The 17,748-nt window shown below is 38.3% G+C and overlaps 1 protein-coding gene across 3 annotated transcripts in view; it reads left to right on the top strand.

The window, feature by feature from the left end:
* The window catches only part of OXCT1 (3-oxoacid CoA-transferase 1), a 141,473-nt gene that overhangs the window by 97,537 nt on the left and 26,188 nt on the right, over positions 1-17,748 (top strand). For 2 of the 3 annotated variants that reach the window (XM_032136188.2, XM_032136189.2), the window contains exon 14: positions 9,427-9,516. The exons of the other annotated variant lie outside the window; for it this stretch is intronic. In XM_032136188.2, the coding sequence (XP_031992079.1) occupies positions 9,427-9,516 (90 nt within the window). The remainder of the gene's footprint in view (positions 1-9,426; positions 9,517-17,748) is intronic. 3 annotated transcript variants of the gene reach the window in all.

Genomic DNA, 17,748 nt, shown 5'->3' with positions numbered 1-17,748 from the left:
TAGCCATATTGTCTGATGTTTGTTTTCATCTCTGTAGTATTATGAACAGACTCTACGAAAACTGCAGCTGCAGCTTCAGAACAGAGCTAGGAGTACGTTTTTCTCTTGCTGTCCATTTTCAAAAATCTAACAAATAGATCAGAGTGTTAGTCTATGTGACCTTATACAAAGAGCTTAACCAATCCAAAGTGCCTTAATAACAACAAAAGAAACTTTGTCACACATTGATTGTACCTTGAGAAGAGAAAATACATTGGTTTCATAGTTCTAACTGTTCACTTAATAAATACTTATTAATTTCCTATACAAAGGTGGAGTTAATTACCTTGTATAATTAGTGACAATTTTATATGCATTGGAATTTTTTCTTGGAGCGATGAGATTTCATAAGTGAACTATGGAGACCCTTTTGAATGGTATTTACACTTTACAAAATGAGAGAAATTGTTGTAATTAATAGCTAGGAACAGAACTCATTTTTCTTATTTGAAGTTAATTGATTTCTTTAAGAATCAAACCTATTACATTTGTGACATTTTCTAACCTGCATAAAGTGGTTTGTCTGGACTGTCTTACAATAGATGAATGAAGACTCTGATCATGGTAATAAAATGAGTTTCACTTACATTTTTGTTTGTTCAGGTTCATCAGGTTCATTTGCAATAGACAATGTGTTAGAGAAACTTGATGTGGTTTTGGTATAGTTTCTGGTATAAACTAGTACAGATAGTTTCTGTAAAGTAATTTTTTATTTTCAAATATTCTGCCTGGAGTCAGAAAATAGTACATTTATCAAATCTAATGTATAGAATTATCATAAAATCATTATGAACTGATACACATCAGTGGTTCTGTTAGTTATATTTATTATAGTGGAATTTATAAAAATGGACTTTACCCTTTGTGAATATTTGAAAGAAAACAGAAGTGGTAGTTTTAGGATTTTAGAATTTGCATTTTTTATTTAATTTGGCCTCAGAAACATTGAGAAGGCATTCAAGACCTATGAGCTATTAAAAGCAGGAGTTTTGTATGCTTAGTGAAAAGCACAGAGCACCTAATAGATATTAAGTAGATGCTTAATTAATGACTAATAGTTGGGGTATCCAGTTTCTTAGGACTTTTCCTTGGGTGTCTTATAAATGATTTTTCTTCCCACTTGAAAAAGCAAATTCAGTGTAGTTCAGATATGTATTAAATAACATTTATTTAACATTCAGCTCTGAAGAAGATATTTAAAAAATGTCCTTAGTAGGGTCAGTTTTGAAGGACACCATATTCTCTTCTCTATAACTTTGCAACTTCCTGAGGTGAAGTTTTAATTTTACATTTTATTTTAGCCACCTCTTTTTTTTCTTCTTGCTATCGTTTTCTCTGTAGGTAATGTCCCTAGCTTTGATTACTCTCATTAGTACACCTTAATATCTTTTTGATTCTGTATTTTTTAGAAACAAACTTGAAGATGGAATTCAGTTTATTAAATACATACTGAAAACAAGCTATCATGTATTAGTAACTGCACTGGGTTGAAGGTGAACAGGGAAGGCAAAGGGCTCATAGTCTAATAAATAATGAGCAAGGGCTGGGCGTGGTGGCTCACGCCTGTAATCCCAATACTTTGGGAGGCCAAGGCAGGTGGATCACCTGAGGTCAGGAGTTCGAGACCAGCCTGACCAACATGGTGAAACCCCGTCTCTATTAAAAATACAAAAATTAGTGGGGCATGGTGGGTGTGTGCCTGTAACCCCAGCTACTCGGGAGGCTCAGGCACAAGAATCACTTGAATCCAGGAGGCGAAGGTTGCAGTGAGCTGAGATCCTGCCACTGTACTCCAGCCTGGGCAGCACAGCAAGACTCTGTCTCAAAAATAATAATAGTAATAATAATGAGCAAGATGATATCCTGCATCTGTGATAGGTGATTTTTTTTTAATTGAGTCACGATCTCTCTCTGTCGACCAGGTTAGAGTGCAGTGGCTGCTCACTGTGGCCTCGATTTCCTGGGCTCAAGTGATTTTCCTGCCTCAGCTTCTCGAGTAGCTGGGACCACAGGCACACATCATCCCATCTAGCTGACTTTTTTTTTTTTGGTAGAGACAGGGTCTTTTTATATTGCTCAGGCTGGTCTTAAACTCCCGGGCTTAAGTGATCTTCCTACCCCAGCCTCCAAAATATCCAGATTACAGATGTGAGCTACCACACCTGGCCCTGTGACAGGTGGTCTTGATTAGGCAGTAAGGCACAGGCACTGATTAATCAGAACAAATGTGAGAAATCAGAACAGATGTGAGAACAGATGTGAGCACTGGTAGTCATAGCTGCATGGGGTCTTGGAGGCTCCCTGTTGTGTTTTTAATTGTTAAATTTGGGGGGAAGTGTGGTTAGAGAGAAGGGAGAAGGTGTCTCATAAGGGAGAGATCATAACTACTTGTATGGCCTTGCCACTACCTGCCACTACAACATCAGCCCTGATCTTAAAGCTGATAATGTGGTAAATTTTAAAATGGGAATATGCAAGTATGCTGTGAGAGGTTCCTAAAATAATCATGTGGATAGCATGGGACAGAGGTCTGTGAACACTTCCAGAGAGAAGTCATCGTGATTTGATACATAAAGAATAAGCCGGAGCTCACTTGATGGTATGAAGGAGAAACCTCAAGGCATGTGGGAGCCATATGCTATGTACAAGCAACTCACTATTCCTGGCATGGAAATGGGAACTGGGCTGTGGGGAAATGAAGAGGGGAGGGGCCAGGTTATCACAGACCTTGAATGCCAGGCTGAGGTGCTTGGACTTTACCCTGAAGCACTGAAGGGTTTTATGCAGAGGAGCAATGTATTCAGATGTGCATTTTAGAGAGGCAGTTTTTGTGGCTGCAAGTTGGACAAAGAGGGACAAAGCTGGACACATGTTGACCAGTAGGGAGACTACTATAACTCTTTAGGGAGAAATCATGGGAATCTTATCTAGGACGAGAAAAGGTCAAGTTCAAGAAATGTTGGGAGAAGTGGAGTTCTCAGTAGTTGAGGAACTGATTGGATGTGGATTATGAGGGAGAGGCAGGAGACAAGGAGTTTCTGATTTGGATCTTGAGGTGGATGATTGGCCATTAACTGAGCCAGGAAATTTGCAGGTGGGTGAGATTTGCCTTTATAAAGATACTTAATTTAGTTTGGATCATATTGAGCTGAGGCATGTATTAATATAACAGAAGTTTTTATTTCTCATTCACCTAGAACCAAATGAGTATCCCTAATTGTCAGGCAGCTCTCTTCTGTGCAGTAATTCAGGGATTGAGATTCCTTCCATCTTATGGCTCCACCATTTTCAACTTGTAGTTTGCAGAAGGTAGAAGAATGTGGAGGATTGTTCTTGCCAGGTTTTTGGTCCAGCCCTGGAAGTATATACATCACTTTCACTTTCCATTGTCCAGAACTTACTCCATGTGACCAATTGTAACTTCAAGGAAGGCTGGAAAATGTGGCCTAACTATGAGCTCAGGAATAAAGGAACAATTTTGGGAATCAGTTAACAGGATGTGCCACAGGGTGACAGGGACACTTTTGGATATCAAAGTCTGAAACTTGGAGGAAAGACCTTAGCTGGAAATGTGGTTTTAGGACTCATCAGAGACAGGGGCAGTTTATATGATGAAACTAGATGGAGTCACTCTTGGAGAACAAGTAGGCAAGAGCTGAAGACAGAGCTGTTAATTTGGCCAACATACAAAGTGTTCTGGGAAAAAGGATGCTAGGTAGAAAACTGAAAGCCTCAATAGCAGTAGGAGGAACCAGGACCATAGAAGCCCCTAAGTGGAGGGTTTCAAGGAGTGAATGGAAGACACTGTGATATGCAGTAGATAGATATAGGAATGTAGACAGATATATAGTAGACACCATATATACATATATATATATATAGTAGATAGTAGATAGATATATAGTAGACACCACAAGGTGTCCACTCAATCAGATGATTAACTATTAGAGACGTGACTGAGTAGAGTTCTCACTTCAAGGGCACAGTCAAGCAGAAACAAGATTTTCTCTCTCCAGGGAATTAGCAGAGAGAAGCCATGGAGAGAGGGTGGAGAAACTGGAGCAATGGGGCTAATTGATGACATAGAGCATCCCTGAGAGAACAGGAATAACAGAGCTGATTAAAATAGAATTTTGAGTTTATCAGAATACTGCTCTTTTGACATGCTTTTTTGAAAAGCCCTTATAATGATTGATAACTGATTTTTATTGTGAGTAATTTTGCTAACCTAACAATAGAGAATATAATTATATTTCTCGTTCCATATTAGTTGGTTTACATAATCAATTCACCTGTCCTAGAAAATGCCATTAATCTTTGAAAAGAACTTTTTTTGGTTTTTTAAAAGAAAGTATAACACAGAAAAGAGAAATATTCTCATGTAACTGTGCTATAACTTTGCTATACTAAGGCAAATTTTAAGTCTCTTATTTTTCTTAGAGAAAGGAGTTTATAACCTGTTACTATATGTTTAAATTAATGTTATCTTTCTCAGTTTTCCTCTCTCCTACTCTTTAGCTAGGAGCATGCTTAGAGGACTATTTCTTTTCTAGAGCATTTTTTAATAATGGGGAAGACAGATATAAAGAGGCTTACATTTGGATTGAGGTGGGTACTTAATGTTCTGGTATTTAATATTGAGCAACAAGAGCTAGTTTTATTAATAAATCATTCTACAATGATCTTTCCCTTTGACTTCCAATAGATTCACACTTTCTACTATGTCATATAGCATTACTTTAAAATGCTTTTAAAATTGTTTCTATATATTATAAATTGTTTCTCACTTAAGACCAGAATATTTAGAGGTAACATCTGGAAATGAGCCATTACTGTTTATGTACTAATGATAAAGGTGATGGCAAGGATGATTTTCAGTGTTTTCCGTACTTTATTTTAAACAGCATTTCACAGAACCATTCAAATGCATTCATTTTTCCTTTTTATAAAACCCTTAAAATATCACCAAAGATCATGTTTACAACTTGAATTCCTGTTGTTGTTTTTTTCTTTTTTGGAGTACAATGTAATATTTATACTTTGATGCGTTGACTTTTTAATGGTACTTAATTTATAATAGTTTTTCTCTTACTTTCTTTAAAATTCTAGTATTAGAAAATAGGATCAAAGTAGGTGAAATTATTGATTTCAGCTTAAATCTATTTTCTAGAAAAAAGTGGATCATCATATTCATCTTTTATTTCTAATTCCTATCTTGGTGCCTGGTTTATAATAGATTCTGAGTAAATACTTGTGAATTGAGGATACTTCAATCAGTATCTTTAGAAAGGTTGTATAACTGTTGTAATGGAGCATGCAGCATTGCTAGCTCATTTTATTGAAGAATCTTTCCATACTTGCTATCAGGGTCAATCCTTAACAGCAAAAGATGAGTTGGCTATGAAATGAGCATCCAGCAATCATCTCTCCATTATGCTAGCCAGAACGCATTTCAGAACTAGAGTTGCATCATTTAAGAAATGTATGTTTGCTGATGAGATTTTAAAGAAAGCCATACTTTGTGTCATGCTGGCCCAATGCTTGAATCATGCCCAGAAGCTCTTCTTCATTATAGGCCTATTTTCCCCGAGTATCACTTTCCCTCTGTGACTTATTTAAAGGTATATTTTTAGCTCCTTAATCTCCCCGTTTTATCAGCTTCTTGTTCTGTATGTTGAATTAGGATGTTGAATTTTGAGGACGAAGATGAGGGATGGGGGTGGAATCTATATTCCCCTGTTCAGCTATTCCCTTAAATTGTAGTGCTCTCATCTTCTCAAAATTCTTTCCATTCATTCATTCACTCACTCACTCATTTTATTCACTCAGCAATCATGTTGTACCTCTGCAAAATGTCAAGCAGTGTGTTGGACATCTGGATAGAAAGGTGAATTACTCTGCCTAGCACAGCATCTGACATAGTCACCTCACTCAGGGAGCAGTAGTAAAATGTCCCCTTAAGAGCCTTGCTCAGATCCCCTTCTGTTGTGCAGCTGTAACAGTTCTAATTTGACACTGAATTCTCATCCTTCCATATAATTTGGGCATCACTTTAATATATTAGTCAGACTGGCTTCTGTAACAAATAAGCCCTTCAGTTTGAGTGGCTTAGCACCCTGTGCACTTATTTTTTTACTCATATTGAATGGTGCAATGTAGTTCCAAAGAAGTGGGCTGTGCAACAGATGGTCCTTTAAGTACCAAGGCTGAAGGAAACTCAGCTATCTTCCAAAGTCGCTTTGGATGTCAGCGTCCAGATTGCAGAACGTGAAAAAACATGAACTGCATGAAAGAGATTTTTGTAGGCCAGAGCTGAAAGTCATAGATATCACCTCCATTTTTTCCATTGTCTGGAACTCAGGCACATGGCCACCCCTAACTGGAATAGAGATCTGGGAGATGCAAGTAGTGGGGACCCAGAAGAATGCCTACCTAAGCTGGAGTGAAGGATGATGATGCATTTCCCGCTTATGTCAGGGAGTATGCCTTGTATAACCCTGTTTTGTTTTCCTCCTGGTATAAATAGAACGCCTTTTCTTCTTTTTAGTAATTGACTGTTTCAGAAATCCTTTGGGAATTGAAATGGAGGGAAACATTTTATTTTCTGTTTCCAATACAGTGAGCACACTAAAAGCAGAAAAACCAGATATTTGAAGGTTTTCCTGTAACCTACTAGAAATGCTGTTAGAAGATACTGCTCTTATCTTTCACAGTATTGCTCTTACCACCTGATGGGCTACTTTTGTGAATCCCCTCATTTGTGAATCTCCCTGAGCTACTTCCTTCCCTGCCTGCTTTCCCAGCCACAGTCAGCAGTTGCATCCTCAGTGTTATACCTTTGTTGGTTTAATTCATTAATCCACTCACTCATCCAAATATTTATAATGGAGAGAAGAAGAGAAAGAGGGAAGGGAGGGAAAGAGAACAGTTGAAATTCACTGTGATAGCATTACATACTGAATAGCACAAAGGCTTAGGGAAAAGACACTTATCTCTACTTTGTGATAGGAGAGAGGTGAAAATGTTCCTTTTAGAGGAAGGAAGTGTAGTCTGAGTCTTTTAGTATTCATGGATACTTTTCCTTCCATAGGAAACAAGCTTTTCCAGGAGAAGAACCTTGTTTTGATCTGACTCTAGCACTCTAGTATACAGCCACACTTATACTAGACATTCAGTAAGTTGAACTGATCGAAGATAAGTGAATACATTTATAAACTCTATTTATTACACGTTTGCATACATCATCTTATACAGTGCTCACCACAGCTCTGTGGTAGGACAGATATTCTTATTCCTGGTGTATAGATAATGAACACAAATTCAGAGAGATTTGGTGTTTTGCCATTGACTCATAGTTAACAGGCTAGATCTCAGGTGTTCTGCATCTAATCTTGTGCATTTTTCACTCTTGGAAACAAGCATTAAATTTAAGAATCAAAATAGTGCTTTAAAGGTTGTAACATGTGCTTTGGGAATGAGACATCAAGCCAGCTGAATCTCTTTGAGTGAAGGCTATTCACTTATATTGAGTGAAGAGTGTTTTTAACAAAAACAGATATGCTTGGTCTACCATGTTTTATAGTGTGTTATATTCTTGCCAGCACAGTGGTTTGTACCCTGCAGGGCCTCTGTACATATTTCTAAACTAATTGACAGTAATTTAAAATGTATAAATCAGATTCATCTAAATTGGGCAGGCTTCCTTCGTGTTAGAGGCTGCCATAAGTTTTTACTTATGTAACCATTGTGTCACAGGGGACAGAATTTGCCTATGGTATATTCTAATTCAGGGACTTTTTTTTAATTCAAGGAGTTATTAACTCTCTAGCTTGGTTTCTGGTTTTCTTTGGCTGCTGCCTTTTCATTCTTCCAGCGCTCGCCCCCTCAGTCTGCCAAGGACACTATGTATAGAAACTGAGACTGCCTGGATGTTCTTACCATAGCAGATTGACACATTTTATCATAGGGTTGCTTTAATGTCTTTTGTTGCTCTACAAATCTCAAACTTTCTCATTAGCGTTTGATAGGCATTGATTGCTTCCATCTCTGACTTATTTATATTTTGTACCATATCAGTGTTCTCTACAGAAATATTATGACCAACTTAATAAATTGGCCCCCAGTTTATTAGGTTTGCAGCTAAGAATGAAGTCATTGCTTATAGAAGTTTAAAAGTATGCATTTCCACATTATGTTCTGCTTCAAACGGTCTGAAACCAGGCTCATTTTGTACTCTGCACTTCTCTCCCCTGCCACCCTCATCCCTTGCCCCCCAGCTGTTGCCAGCTGCCATCTGTCTTATTTACTGACAGACTCCAAACCACAAAAAATGTGGTGACTACTTCTGTTCTTCTTACTGCTCATCTAATTCATGTTCTGTTTCATTGACCTGTAGAATGTCTCCGAAATCATGGAATTCGAGACTGTGTTTTAAAGCCATGTTGAGTGCACTTCTTGATCTCCTTATAGCTCTAACATTATCAGAAAGGAGCTAAGAGCCCTCTAAGACTTTACTGGCAAATCAGCAAGAGGACTTAGGCTAAAAAATAAATAAAATTTTAAGGAGGTTTCAGTTCAAAGACATTTCTCTTCAATATACTTGAGTAAGAATCATTTTATCATCTCTGGAAACACTTGCTTTTTCCAGAACTCTGTAACCAGGAGACAGAATAGATGGATGGACTTTTTCAGAGCATGTGGTACATAGAAGGTGGTTGGTAAAAGTATAATGAATGAAGGGATGGCCAGATGATCAAAAATAGAATGATAATGGTGAAATGATCCTGAACTCTGTTTCTGTGTTCTGTTTTTGCTTAGCAAGAATGTTTTTCATTTTATTTTTCTAAGAGCAAGATAAATGCCAAGTGTTAGAAAGACAGAGCCACCTCTCATATTAGCCATTACTAGAAAAACACCATTAATGCCTCAGCCTACTACTACATAATGGAATTTTAATCTGGAGGAAATCCAAGAGTACTTTAGAAAGTGCCCTTAATTGAAGACTCAGTAGAGTTGATTGTGTTTAAAAAGAAAGAAGTGGATGTCAGGGGTGTTTGGATTTCAATCTGATACTGTAATAATAGTAATGTCCCAGAATTCTGGAAAGGTTTTTAATTTTTTTTAATCCACTGATTGTCTTATTGCTAAAATGTCAAGAAAATCATACTAGCCACACTTAATAAAAGTGCTGTAATGTTTATCCTGAACTTTATCCTTCAACCACAGAATAGTAGAATGACAGAATATTAGGTTATAGAACTTCAGGCACTAAGCAATGAAGGACAATGAGTTTTAATGATTCTAGTAGCTTATTTTTGCAAGTTAATTTTGTTCTGGCACATACAAAAGAAGTGAAAGATACAGAGCTATTTATTTTTTGTTTTGCAGGGGAAGATGGTGAAAGGAATGGGAGGTGCTATGGATTTAGTGTCCAGTGCCAAAACCAAAGTGGTGGTCACCATGGAGCATTCTGCAAAGGTAACATGTACTGTGCTCCCCAAATACTGCTTTTGGAAATTTATAATACATCAAAACCCAGTGTGCCACCAGGTCACCTAACTGTGGATTTTATTTTCTCTGGCTCATTCAAGGTGATAGCATTTACATTTGAGAGAGAAAGATGACAAAAACAGTTATTATTTAGCTAAATGGTTGTTTAACTTTGAGTGAAACCAAACATCAGCATGTTCTTCATATATTTGTCCTGCGTACATATTAAAAGTAAAAGCTTTATGCATACATATTAAAAGTAAAAGCTTTAATATCTCCAAAGGAAGTGAAAAGATGTCTGTATGGATGTATTGATTCAGATTTTAAGATGATTATAGTGGTTGCTATCTGTGCGTGAAATAAAAAGCCACGACAGAACATACATCTTAACAACAGTTATTTTCAAATGGACCATATGGCCTTCAAAGCTGTGAGGTGCCGTATCCAGAAGATGTTACAAAATAATGGACTAGGTGATAGCTCTGAAAGGTATTATACTTTTATTTTGATAAATCATTAAATATTTGAGTGCCTGTTACGTGCTAGGCATGCTAGGATGTGGCAGTGACCAAAACTGGACAAAAATTACTGATCTCGTGAAGCTTACATTCAGTCTTTTTCCTCTTTCTTCACATTGCCATAATAATAGCTACCATTTTTTAGTGTTTACTGTGTGCCAAGAATACACCAAGCTCTGTGTATGTGTATGAGCCCATGAACTTGATATGTGTTCTTAGTACGTCCAGAAACAGAGCTTTAGAGAGGTTAAGTAACTTGCCTGAAGTTCTATTAGAACTAGTAGAACTCTGACTAGACCTGGTGTCTCTGATTCCAAAGCCCAGTTGTCTCACCAAGGAACTAACAGTGTAAGTTTCTTCCTTGTTCCTGACTCAGTGTCTTTGGACGAACTGAGCTTAATTGCCTTCCTAACCTGAATCCATTGGCTTCTACTGATTTGAAAAGTTGATACTGAATGCTTTCTTCATCTTCTTTGCCTTCTCTTCATCCTCCTTTATTCTTTATCATTCTTAGTTTTAAAATAAAATGTACCTCTTCTCACTTTGAGACCTGCTAATCTGAGTGGAAATGACAATTCATTTGCCCTCTTTTTGTTTAGTGATGCAGCATTATGTTAAAGCATGGAACTAGAAGATTCACATCCCACCCGCTTCCCCTGGGGAAGTTTGGTTACAGAGAAATGTATGCCACAAGATGATTTTGTTGTGAAAACAGCTATAAATATGTGTTATCATAAATTGTTTAGTAAACAGTGGGGGGTGAGCAGTGGTGCATAAATATGGAATAATAGAAATGGTACCAGCACAGGTGACTTCTGAGAATGTCTTGCAAAGCATCCAAAATACTTCATTTCAGAGGCAAGAGGATGCCAAGCATGAAAATCAAATCCAAATCTTTTCTGGAAAATAATGTCTATTTGGAAAAAACTCTTTCAGACATTCTTTTTGTTGTTAACCTTAATATTGACACACGAAGGCACTGAAGTTCAACTTACTTTAGTTTATTTTTGTGTATTTGTTTTCAAAACATTAGGCCTATATTTTGCAAATTCTTTTCTTCCCCCCAAGTCCTTTCTTTCTCCTCAGCTGGAATTTCTGATAGAGGAAAATAAATGATGCCACCAACTTCAGACTAGAAATATCTTATTAAAGCTTTCCACAGAAGAAAGATCATATTTTTTACCTCTTTCCTTCTCTCAGTGGGGAAATTAGCATTGAGTTTTAGAACAGAATTGGAATGCGGTATTTTTCCATAGATAGTTTCATTTCAACAAACCAATAGAACAATGTACTTCTGATTAAAATAATAGTAATGATTTATTCACAGTTAACAGTTAACCTTTGCAAAATAATCAACAGTTTCTCTTCTCACCACCCTCACATTTTACTTGTGGCCTCGAATATGTAGCTGCTACTATTTTGTTCACCTGGACTCATGGTTACTGGCCCAGCTCAAGGGAAGACAGGGAACCTGCTATTTCTTTTTTGCATCTTTTGCTCTGGTTAAAAGTTGAGAGGAGCTGGAAAAGAAGTAGGGAAGAGAGTTTTTTCACTCCTGGTAACCTCTCCAGTTAAGAATCTGTTCTTTTAGACATGCCAGGTAACTTCTGCTGCCTTATGATTAAGTGAACAGCCTAGGGGAGCAATCTCTAGAGTTTTGTAAGACATGGGAGTAAAGTTTGCAAAGAAGGATTAAAACCTGAGAAATATAGTCTTGTATTCTTGTGCTGCTGTTTTGCTGTTTTTTTCTTTTTTCTGTAAGTGGATGGAGCTATTAACTGGTTTTCGGGTAGGGCTACCTTTTTCCTTATCTATAGGGTTACAGTTAATTTACAGGTTGTTTATAAATATAGCATTGCTTGACTTTGTAAAAATGTGGTTTTTTTTGTTGTTGTTTTAATAAGACAAAGGAAACTCTTGCAATCAGTTACTGCCTTTAGTTCAGACTCCAGCAGCTCCTAAAATGTGAGACCTGGCTACCTACGGGTGCTGCTCTGGAGTAACACCTGCCCTCAGACTACCTCTGCAATGTATGTCAGGCACACGGGTCAGACTGGCATTGTAACTTGATTTTCATTTAAGCCTAGACATCAGAGTTACAGGCAAAGTTTTGAAGTAGGCAAAGTTTTTTTTAGTGTCCAGCCACCTTTCTTCTTAAGCTTCTTTTTCATTTCTAGGTATATCTTATCTTCTGCCCTTTAAAAATGGGAAGAAAGGTCTTTAATCCATCTTGAATTAATTTTTGTATAAGGTGTAAGGAAGGGATCCAGTTTCAGCTTTCTACATATGGCTAGCCAGTTTTCCCAGCACCATTTATTAAATAGGGAATCCTTTCCCCATTTCTTGTTTTTGTCAGGTTTGTCAAAGATCAAATAGTTGTAGATATGCGGCATCATTTCTGAGGGCTCTGTTCTGTTCCATTGATCTATATCTCTGTTGTGGTACCAGTACCATGCTGTTTTGGTTACTGTAGCCTTGTAGTATAGTTTGAAGTCAGGTAGCGTGATGCCTCCAGCTTTGTTCTTTTGGCTTAGGACTGACTTGGCAATGCGGGCTCTTTTTTGGTTCCATATGAACTTTAAAGTAGTTTTTTCCAATTCTGTGAAGAAAGTCATTGGTAGCTTGATGGGGATGGCATTGAATCTATAAATTACTTTGGGCAGTATGGCCATTTTCACGATATTGATTCTTCCAACCCATGAGCATGGAATGTTCTTCCATTTGTTTGTATCCTCTTTGATTTCATTGAGCAGTGGTTTGTAGTTCTCCTTGAAGAGGTCCTTCACATCCCTTGTAAGTTGGATTCCTAGGTATTTGATTCTCTTTGAAGCAATTGTGAATGGGAGTTCACTCATGATTTGGCTCTCTGTTTGTCTGTGATTGGTGTACAAGAATTCAAGATGGATTAAAGACTTAAATGTTAGACCTAAAACCATTAAAATCCTACAAGTAAACCTAGGCAATACCATTCAGGCCATAGGCGTGGGCAAGGACTTCATGTCTAAAACACCAAAAGCAATGGCAACAAAAGCCAAAATTGACAAATGGGATCTCATTAAACTAAAGAGCTTCTGCACAGCAAAAGAAACTACCATCAGAGTGAACAGGCAACCTACAGAATGGGAGAAAATTTCTGCAACCTACTCATCTGACAAAGGGCTAATATCCAGAATCTACAATGAACTCAAACAAATTTACAAGAAAAAAACAAACAACCCCATCAAAAAGTGGGCAAAGGACATGAACAGACACTTCTCAAAAGAAGACATTTATGCAGCCAGAAAACACATGAAGAAATGCTCATCATCACTGGCCATCAGAGAAATGCAAATCAAAACCACAGTGAGATACCATCTCACACCAGTTAGAATGGCCATCATTAAAAAATCAGGAAACAACAGGTGCTGGAGAGGATGTGGAGAAATAGGAACACTTTTACACTGTTGGTGGGACTGTAAACTAGTTCAACCATTGTGGAAGTCAGTGTGGCAATTCCTCAGGGATCTCGAACTAGAAATACCATTTGACCCAGCCATCCCATTACTGGGTATATACCCAAAGGAGTATAAATCATGCTGCTATAAAGACACATGCACACGTATGTTTATTGTGGCACTATTCACAATAGCAAAGACTTGGAACCAACCCAAATGTCCAACAACAATAGACTGGATTAAGAAAATGTGGCACATATACACCATGGAATACTATGCAGCCATAAAAAATGATGAATTCGTGTCCTTTGTAGGGACATGGATGAAACTGGAAAACATCATTCTCAGTAAACTATCGCAAGGACAAAAAACCAAACACCGCATGTTCTCACTCATAGGTGGGAATTGAACAATGAGAACTCATGGACACAGGAAGGGGAACATCACATTCCGGGTACTGTTGTGGGGTGGGGGGTGGGGGGGCGGGGACAGCATTAGGAGATATACCTAATGCTAAATGACGAGCTAATGGGTGCAGGAAATCAACATGGCACATGGATACATATGTAACAAACCTGCACATTGTGCACATGTACCCTAAAACCTAAAGTATAATTTAAAAAAAAAAAAAAAAAAAAATGGGAAGAAAGGAAAGGAGTAACAATCTGAGTCCTTGCCAGGTGGAGGTGCTGTGCTTGGCACTGCATATGCTTAATCTCATTGATCCTCTGAAGTAAAGTTGAGATATGGGTATTAAGAAGCTTATCCAGGAAAGTGACAGAGCTCAAGTTTGATTCAGTGTGGTGCAGCCTGTGTTCATACTGCACCATGCCACATCCTCACAAAAGCTACCTCTGCACCAGCGTCCCACCCACATCTGCCCTTTCAGGAAGCTTCAGGGTTTTTTTTTTTTTTTTTCATTTTCCCTGGACAAAGCTCTCTTTGCTTAGGTGAGACTTACATCAGCAATATGTTTAAAAGAAAATAATCCAAAAATCTAATTATATTTTCTAGTACCTATCTCCATTTGTTTGTTTTTGCATTAGATCCTCCCTGTTTTATCTGGGCACACAGATAAACCCAGTGATTGGCTACATTTCCTAGCCTTCCTGTGCATAGATACATCCATGCTACCAAGTTTGGGTCAGTGGGATTTGAGTATTTATGATGTATGTAATTTCTGAGGTATGTCTTTAAAGTTAAAGCCAATTGCATTAGATTTTCTATGCCCCCACTGTCTGATAAAGGCCTTGACTGCAGCAGCAGCCTTGGGTACAAACCTGTAAACCATGTGCTGTGGGTTGCAGAGCTGCCTCCACCACTTGTATCCATAGATAGATTCCCCATTCCTTCCTTTATGGGTTCCCTCCAGAACTCTTTTTTTTTAAATTTTATTATTATTATACTTTAAGTTTTAGGGTACATGTGCATAATGTGCAGGTTTGTTACATATGTATACATGTGCCATGTTGGTGTGCTGCACCCATTAACTCGTCATTTAGTATTAGGTGTATCTCCTAATGCTATCCCTCCCCGCTCCTTCCACCCCACAACAGTCCCCAGAGTGTGATGTTCCCCTTCCTGTGTCCATGTGTTCTCATTGTTCAATTCCCACCTATGAGTGAGAACATGCGGTGTTTGGTTTTTTGTCCTTACTATAGTTTACTGAGAATGATGGTTTCCAGTTTCATCCCTGTCCCTACAAGGACATGAACTCATCATTTTTTATGGCTGCATAGTATTCCATGGTGTATATGTGCCACATTTTCTTAATCCAGTCTATAGTTGTTGGACATTTGGGTTGGTTCCAAGTCTTTGCTATTGTGAATAGTGCTGCAATGAACTCAAACAAATTTACAAGAAAAAAACAAACAACCCCATCAAAAAGTGGGCAAAGGACATGAACAGACACTTCTCAAAAGAAGACATTTATGCAGCCAAAAAACACATGAAAAAATGCTCATCATCACTGGCCATCAGAGAAATGCAAATCAAAACCACAATGAGATACCATCTCCCTCCAGAACTCTTTATAATGCCCTCTGCTCTGCAGCCTTCTAAGGTGCCATCTGAATCTTTGGTACCAACTACTATTTTTCACTCAGTGGCTCCTTAATCATTTTTCCACACTAGAATCTTCTGATGAGCCATAGAACTATATTTCTAACTTCTTATTACACAACTCCACCTGGTTGTTCCACAGCCACCTCATCTGCAACAAATTTTGCCAACCAAATCATCATTCCTTCTAAATATGTTCTGCTGATTTGGCCCAACTAGAGAAGTGATGATCTCCCAGCTATCATTTGGCAGGGCATCCATGGTCCCTCTCTGCCCCTACCCCTACGTACACCAAGCACTATAAATATTGCATCAGTGTGACTCTTGCAGTCTGCTCCCCACTATATATTTCTACTCTGTTTATCCCTGTTAAGGCCTTCTTTACATCTGCATAGATCACTATTGCAGCATTCCAAAGGTCCCTGACTGCCGACTGCCCCTACATCCTGGTAATCAAGCACACGACTACCAGACTGACCAGTCTAAAACTAAAGCTAGATGGAGTTGTTGCTATTTAAAATCTGTAAACATAGGCAACACTGCTTGGTTCTGCTTAGCCCATCTGCCTTTGAAATTCGCTCCCCAGCAGCCTATCTCATCCTTGCCCGCAGAACTTAAGGTCTACTAAGATCTACAGAAAGGCATCATGGTGTTTCCCACTCTTAAGTGTTTGTACATTCAGTGCCCACTCCCTCTTTATCTGGCTTATTCCTACCTCTGTAAAATCATAGATGAATGAGCCAATGTTTTATGAATTTGCTGGTTTAGTTCCTTCTGTCCTCTAGACATTGTGAATGACCAAAGGAATATTCTTTGATGTTTTGTCTTGAATTTTGGTAAAATTACCTTATGAGTATGTTAATTTACTTGTTTAATCAGACATAAAATATTTACTGAGGACCTGATATGTGCAAAGTACTATCATAGGCTCTGTTGAAATAAAAAAAGAGATATGGTCCTTCAGGCAGCCCAGTCTTATGGGGGCAGAGTCATGGAAATCAGTACTTAAGATGAAAGGTGAGCAAAGCAGAGCCTGCAGAACCCGGCATCTCATTCCCAGTTCCATTGTTGGGGAGAAACAAAGAGGCTTCCCATGGGATATATGGAGTATTTGCAGGAGATCTGAGGGATGGGGCAGCTTGACAGGGATTAAGTGTTGCAGGAAATAAAAGAATAGACACTGGTGTGTGGGAGGATGGTGCATGTTAAGAGATTTATAATTAGGTCCCTCTTGTCAGAGAACAAAGGGAGAAAGGTTGCGTGGGAAAAAATACACTCACACTTAAACACACACAGTGGCCAGAGTGATTTTTTTTTGCCAAAATGTAAATGGGATCATGCTACTTCTTTGTCGGCTCAAAAACCCTCAATGGCAGCTCAAAAACCCTCAATGACTTCCCATCTCACTTAGATTCAAGTCCAGAGTCCTTACTATTGTCTCCAAGACTTCCATGGTTTGTAGACTCCCCCTGCTTTGCCACCCCAACTGCCTCTCTGAATCTGTTATCTCTCTTGCCCACTTAACTTCACCTTCACTCACTTCCTGAAAGTTTCTAGAACATCGTAAGACTATCTTGCCTTGGGACCTTTGCATTTGTTATTCTTTATGCCTAGAATGCTTTTTTCCCAGCCATCCACATGGCTCACTCCCTCACTTCACTCAGACTCAAAATACCAGAGAAGCTTTCTTTGACTACCTTATTATATACAACAGAAGTCTCCCGTCTTCAGATGATCCTTCCTCCCCCTTCTTCAGCAGAATGCAAACTCCATGAAGACAGGGGCTCTGTTATAAGCACCGAGTAGAACAGAGCCTTATGTACATCATGGCTCAATACATACTTGTTGAATTAATTTTTCAAGTAATCCACTTTGAACATATAGAAAGCACTTCTAACTTTTCCAAGTTGTTACATGCTTCTGTCTCCATTTTATCATTATAACCCTCTCATGAGATGGTTCTTGATATTTTCTTTCTAGAGGCAGAATTTCATAGAGCTTAAGTAGCCCAATAAGATAAAAAGTAAAACCAAGCCCAGAGTCCATGCATTCTGCCTCTGGGCTTCCTTTTCCTTTTGTTAAGCTTTTCTGCTGGCAAGCACCATTACCACTAACAACATGAAGAATCTGTTTTGTTCTCAATAGCATGTATGGGAAACATGTTCCTAAGTATAACTTTCAGACCACAAAAGCAAAGGAATTCAGTT

This window comes from Hylobates moloch, unplaced genomic scaffold (genome assembly GCF_009828535.3).
Source record: "Hylobates moloch isolate HMO894 unplaced genomic scaffold, HMol_V3 SCAFFOLD_17, whole genome shotgun sequence".
NCBI lineage: Eukaryota > Metazoa > Chordata > Mammalia > Primates > Hylobatidae > Hylobates > Hylobates moloch.
The sequence above is the reverse complement of the archived record's forward strand: the minus strand, read 5'-3'. Positions and strand labels throughout refer to the sequence as shown.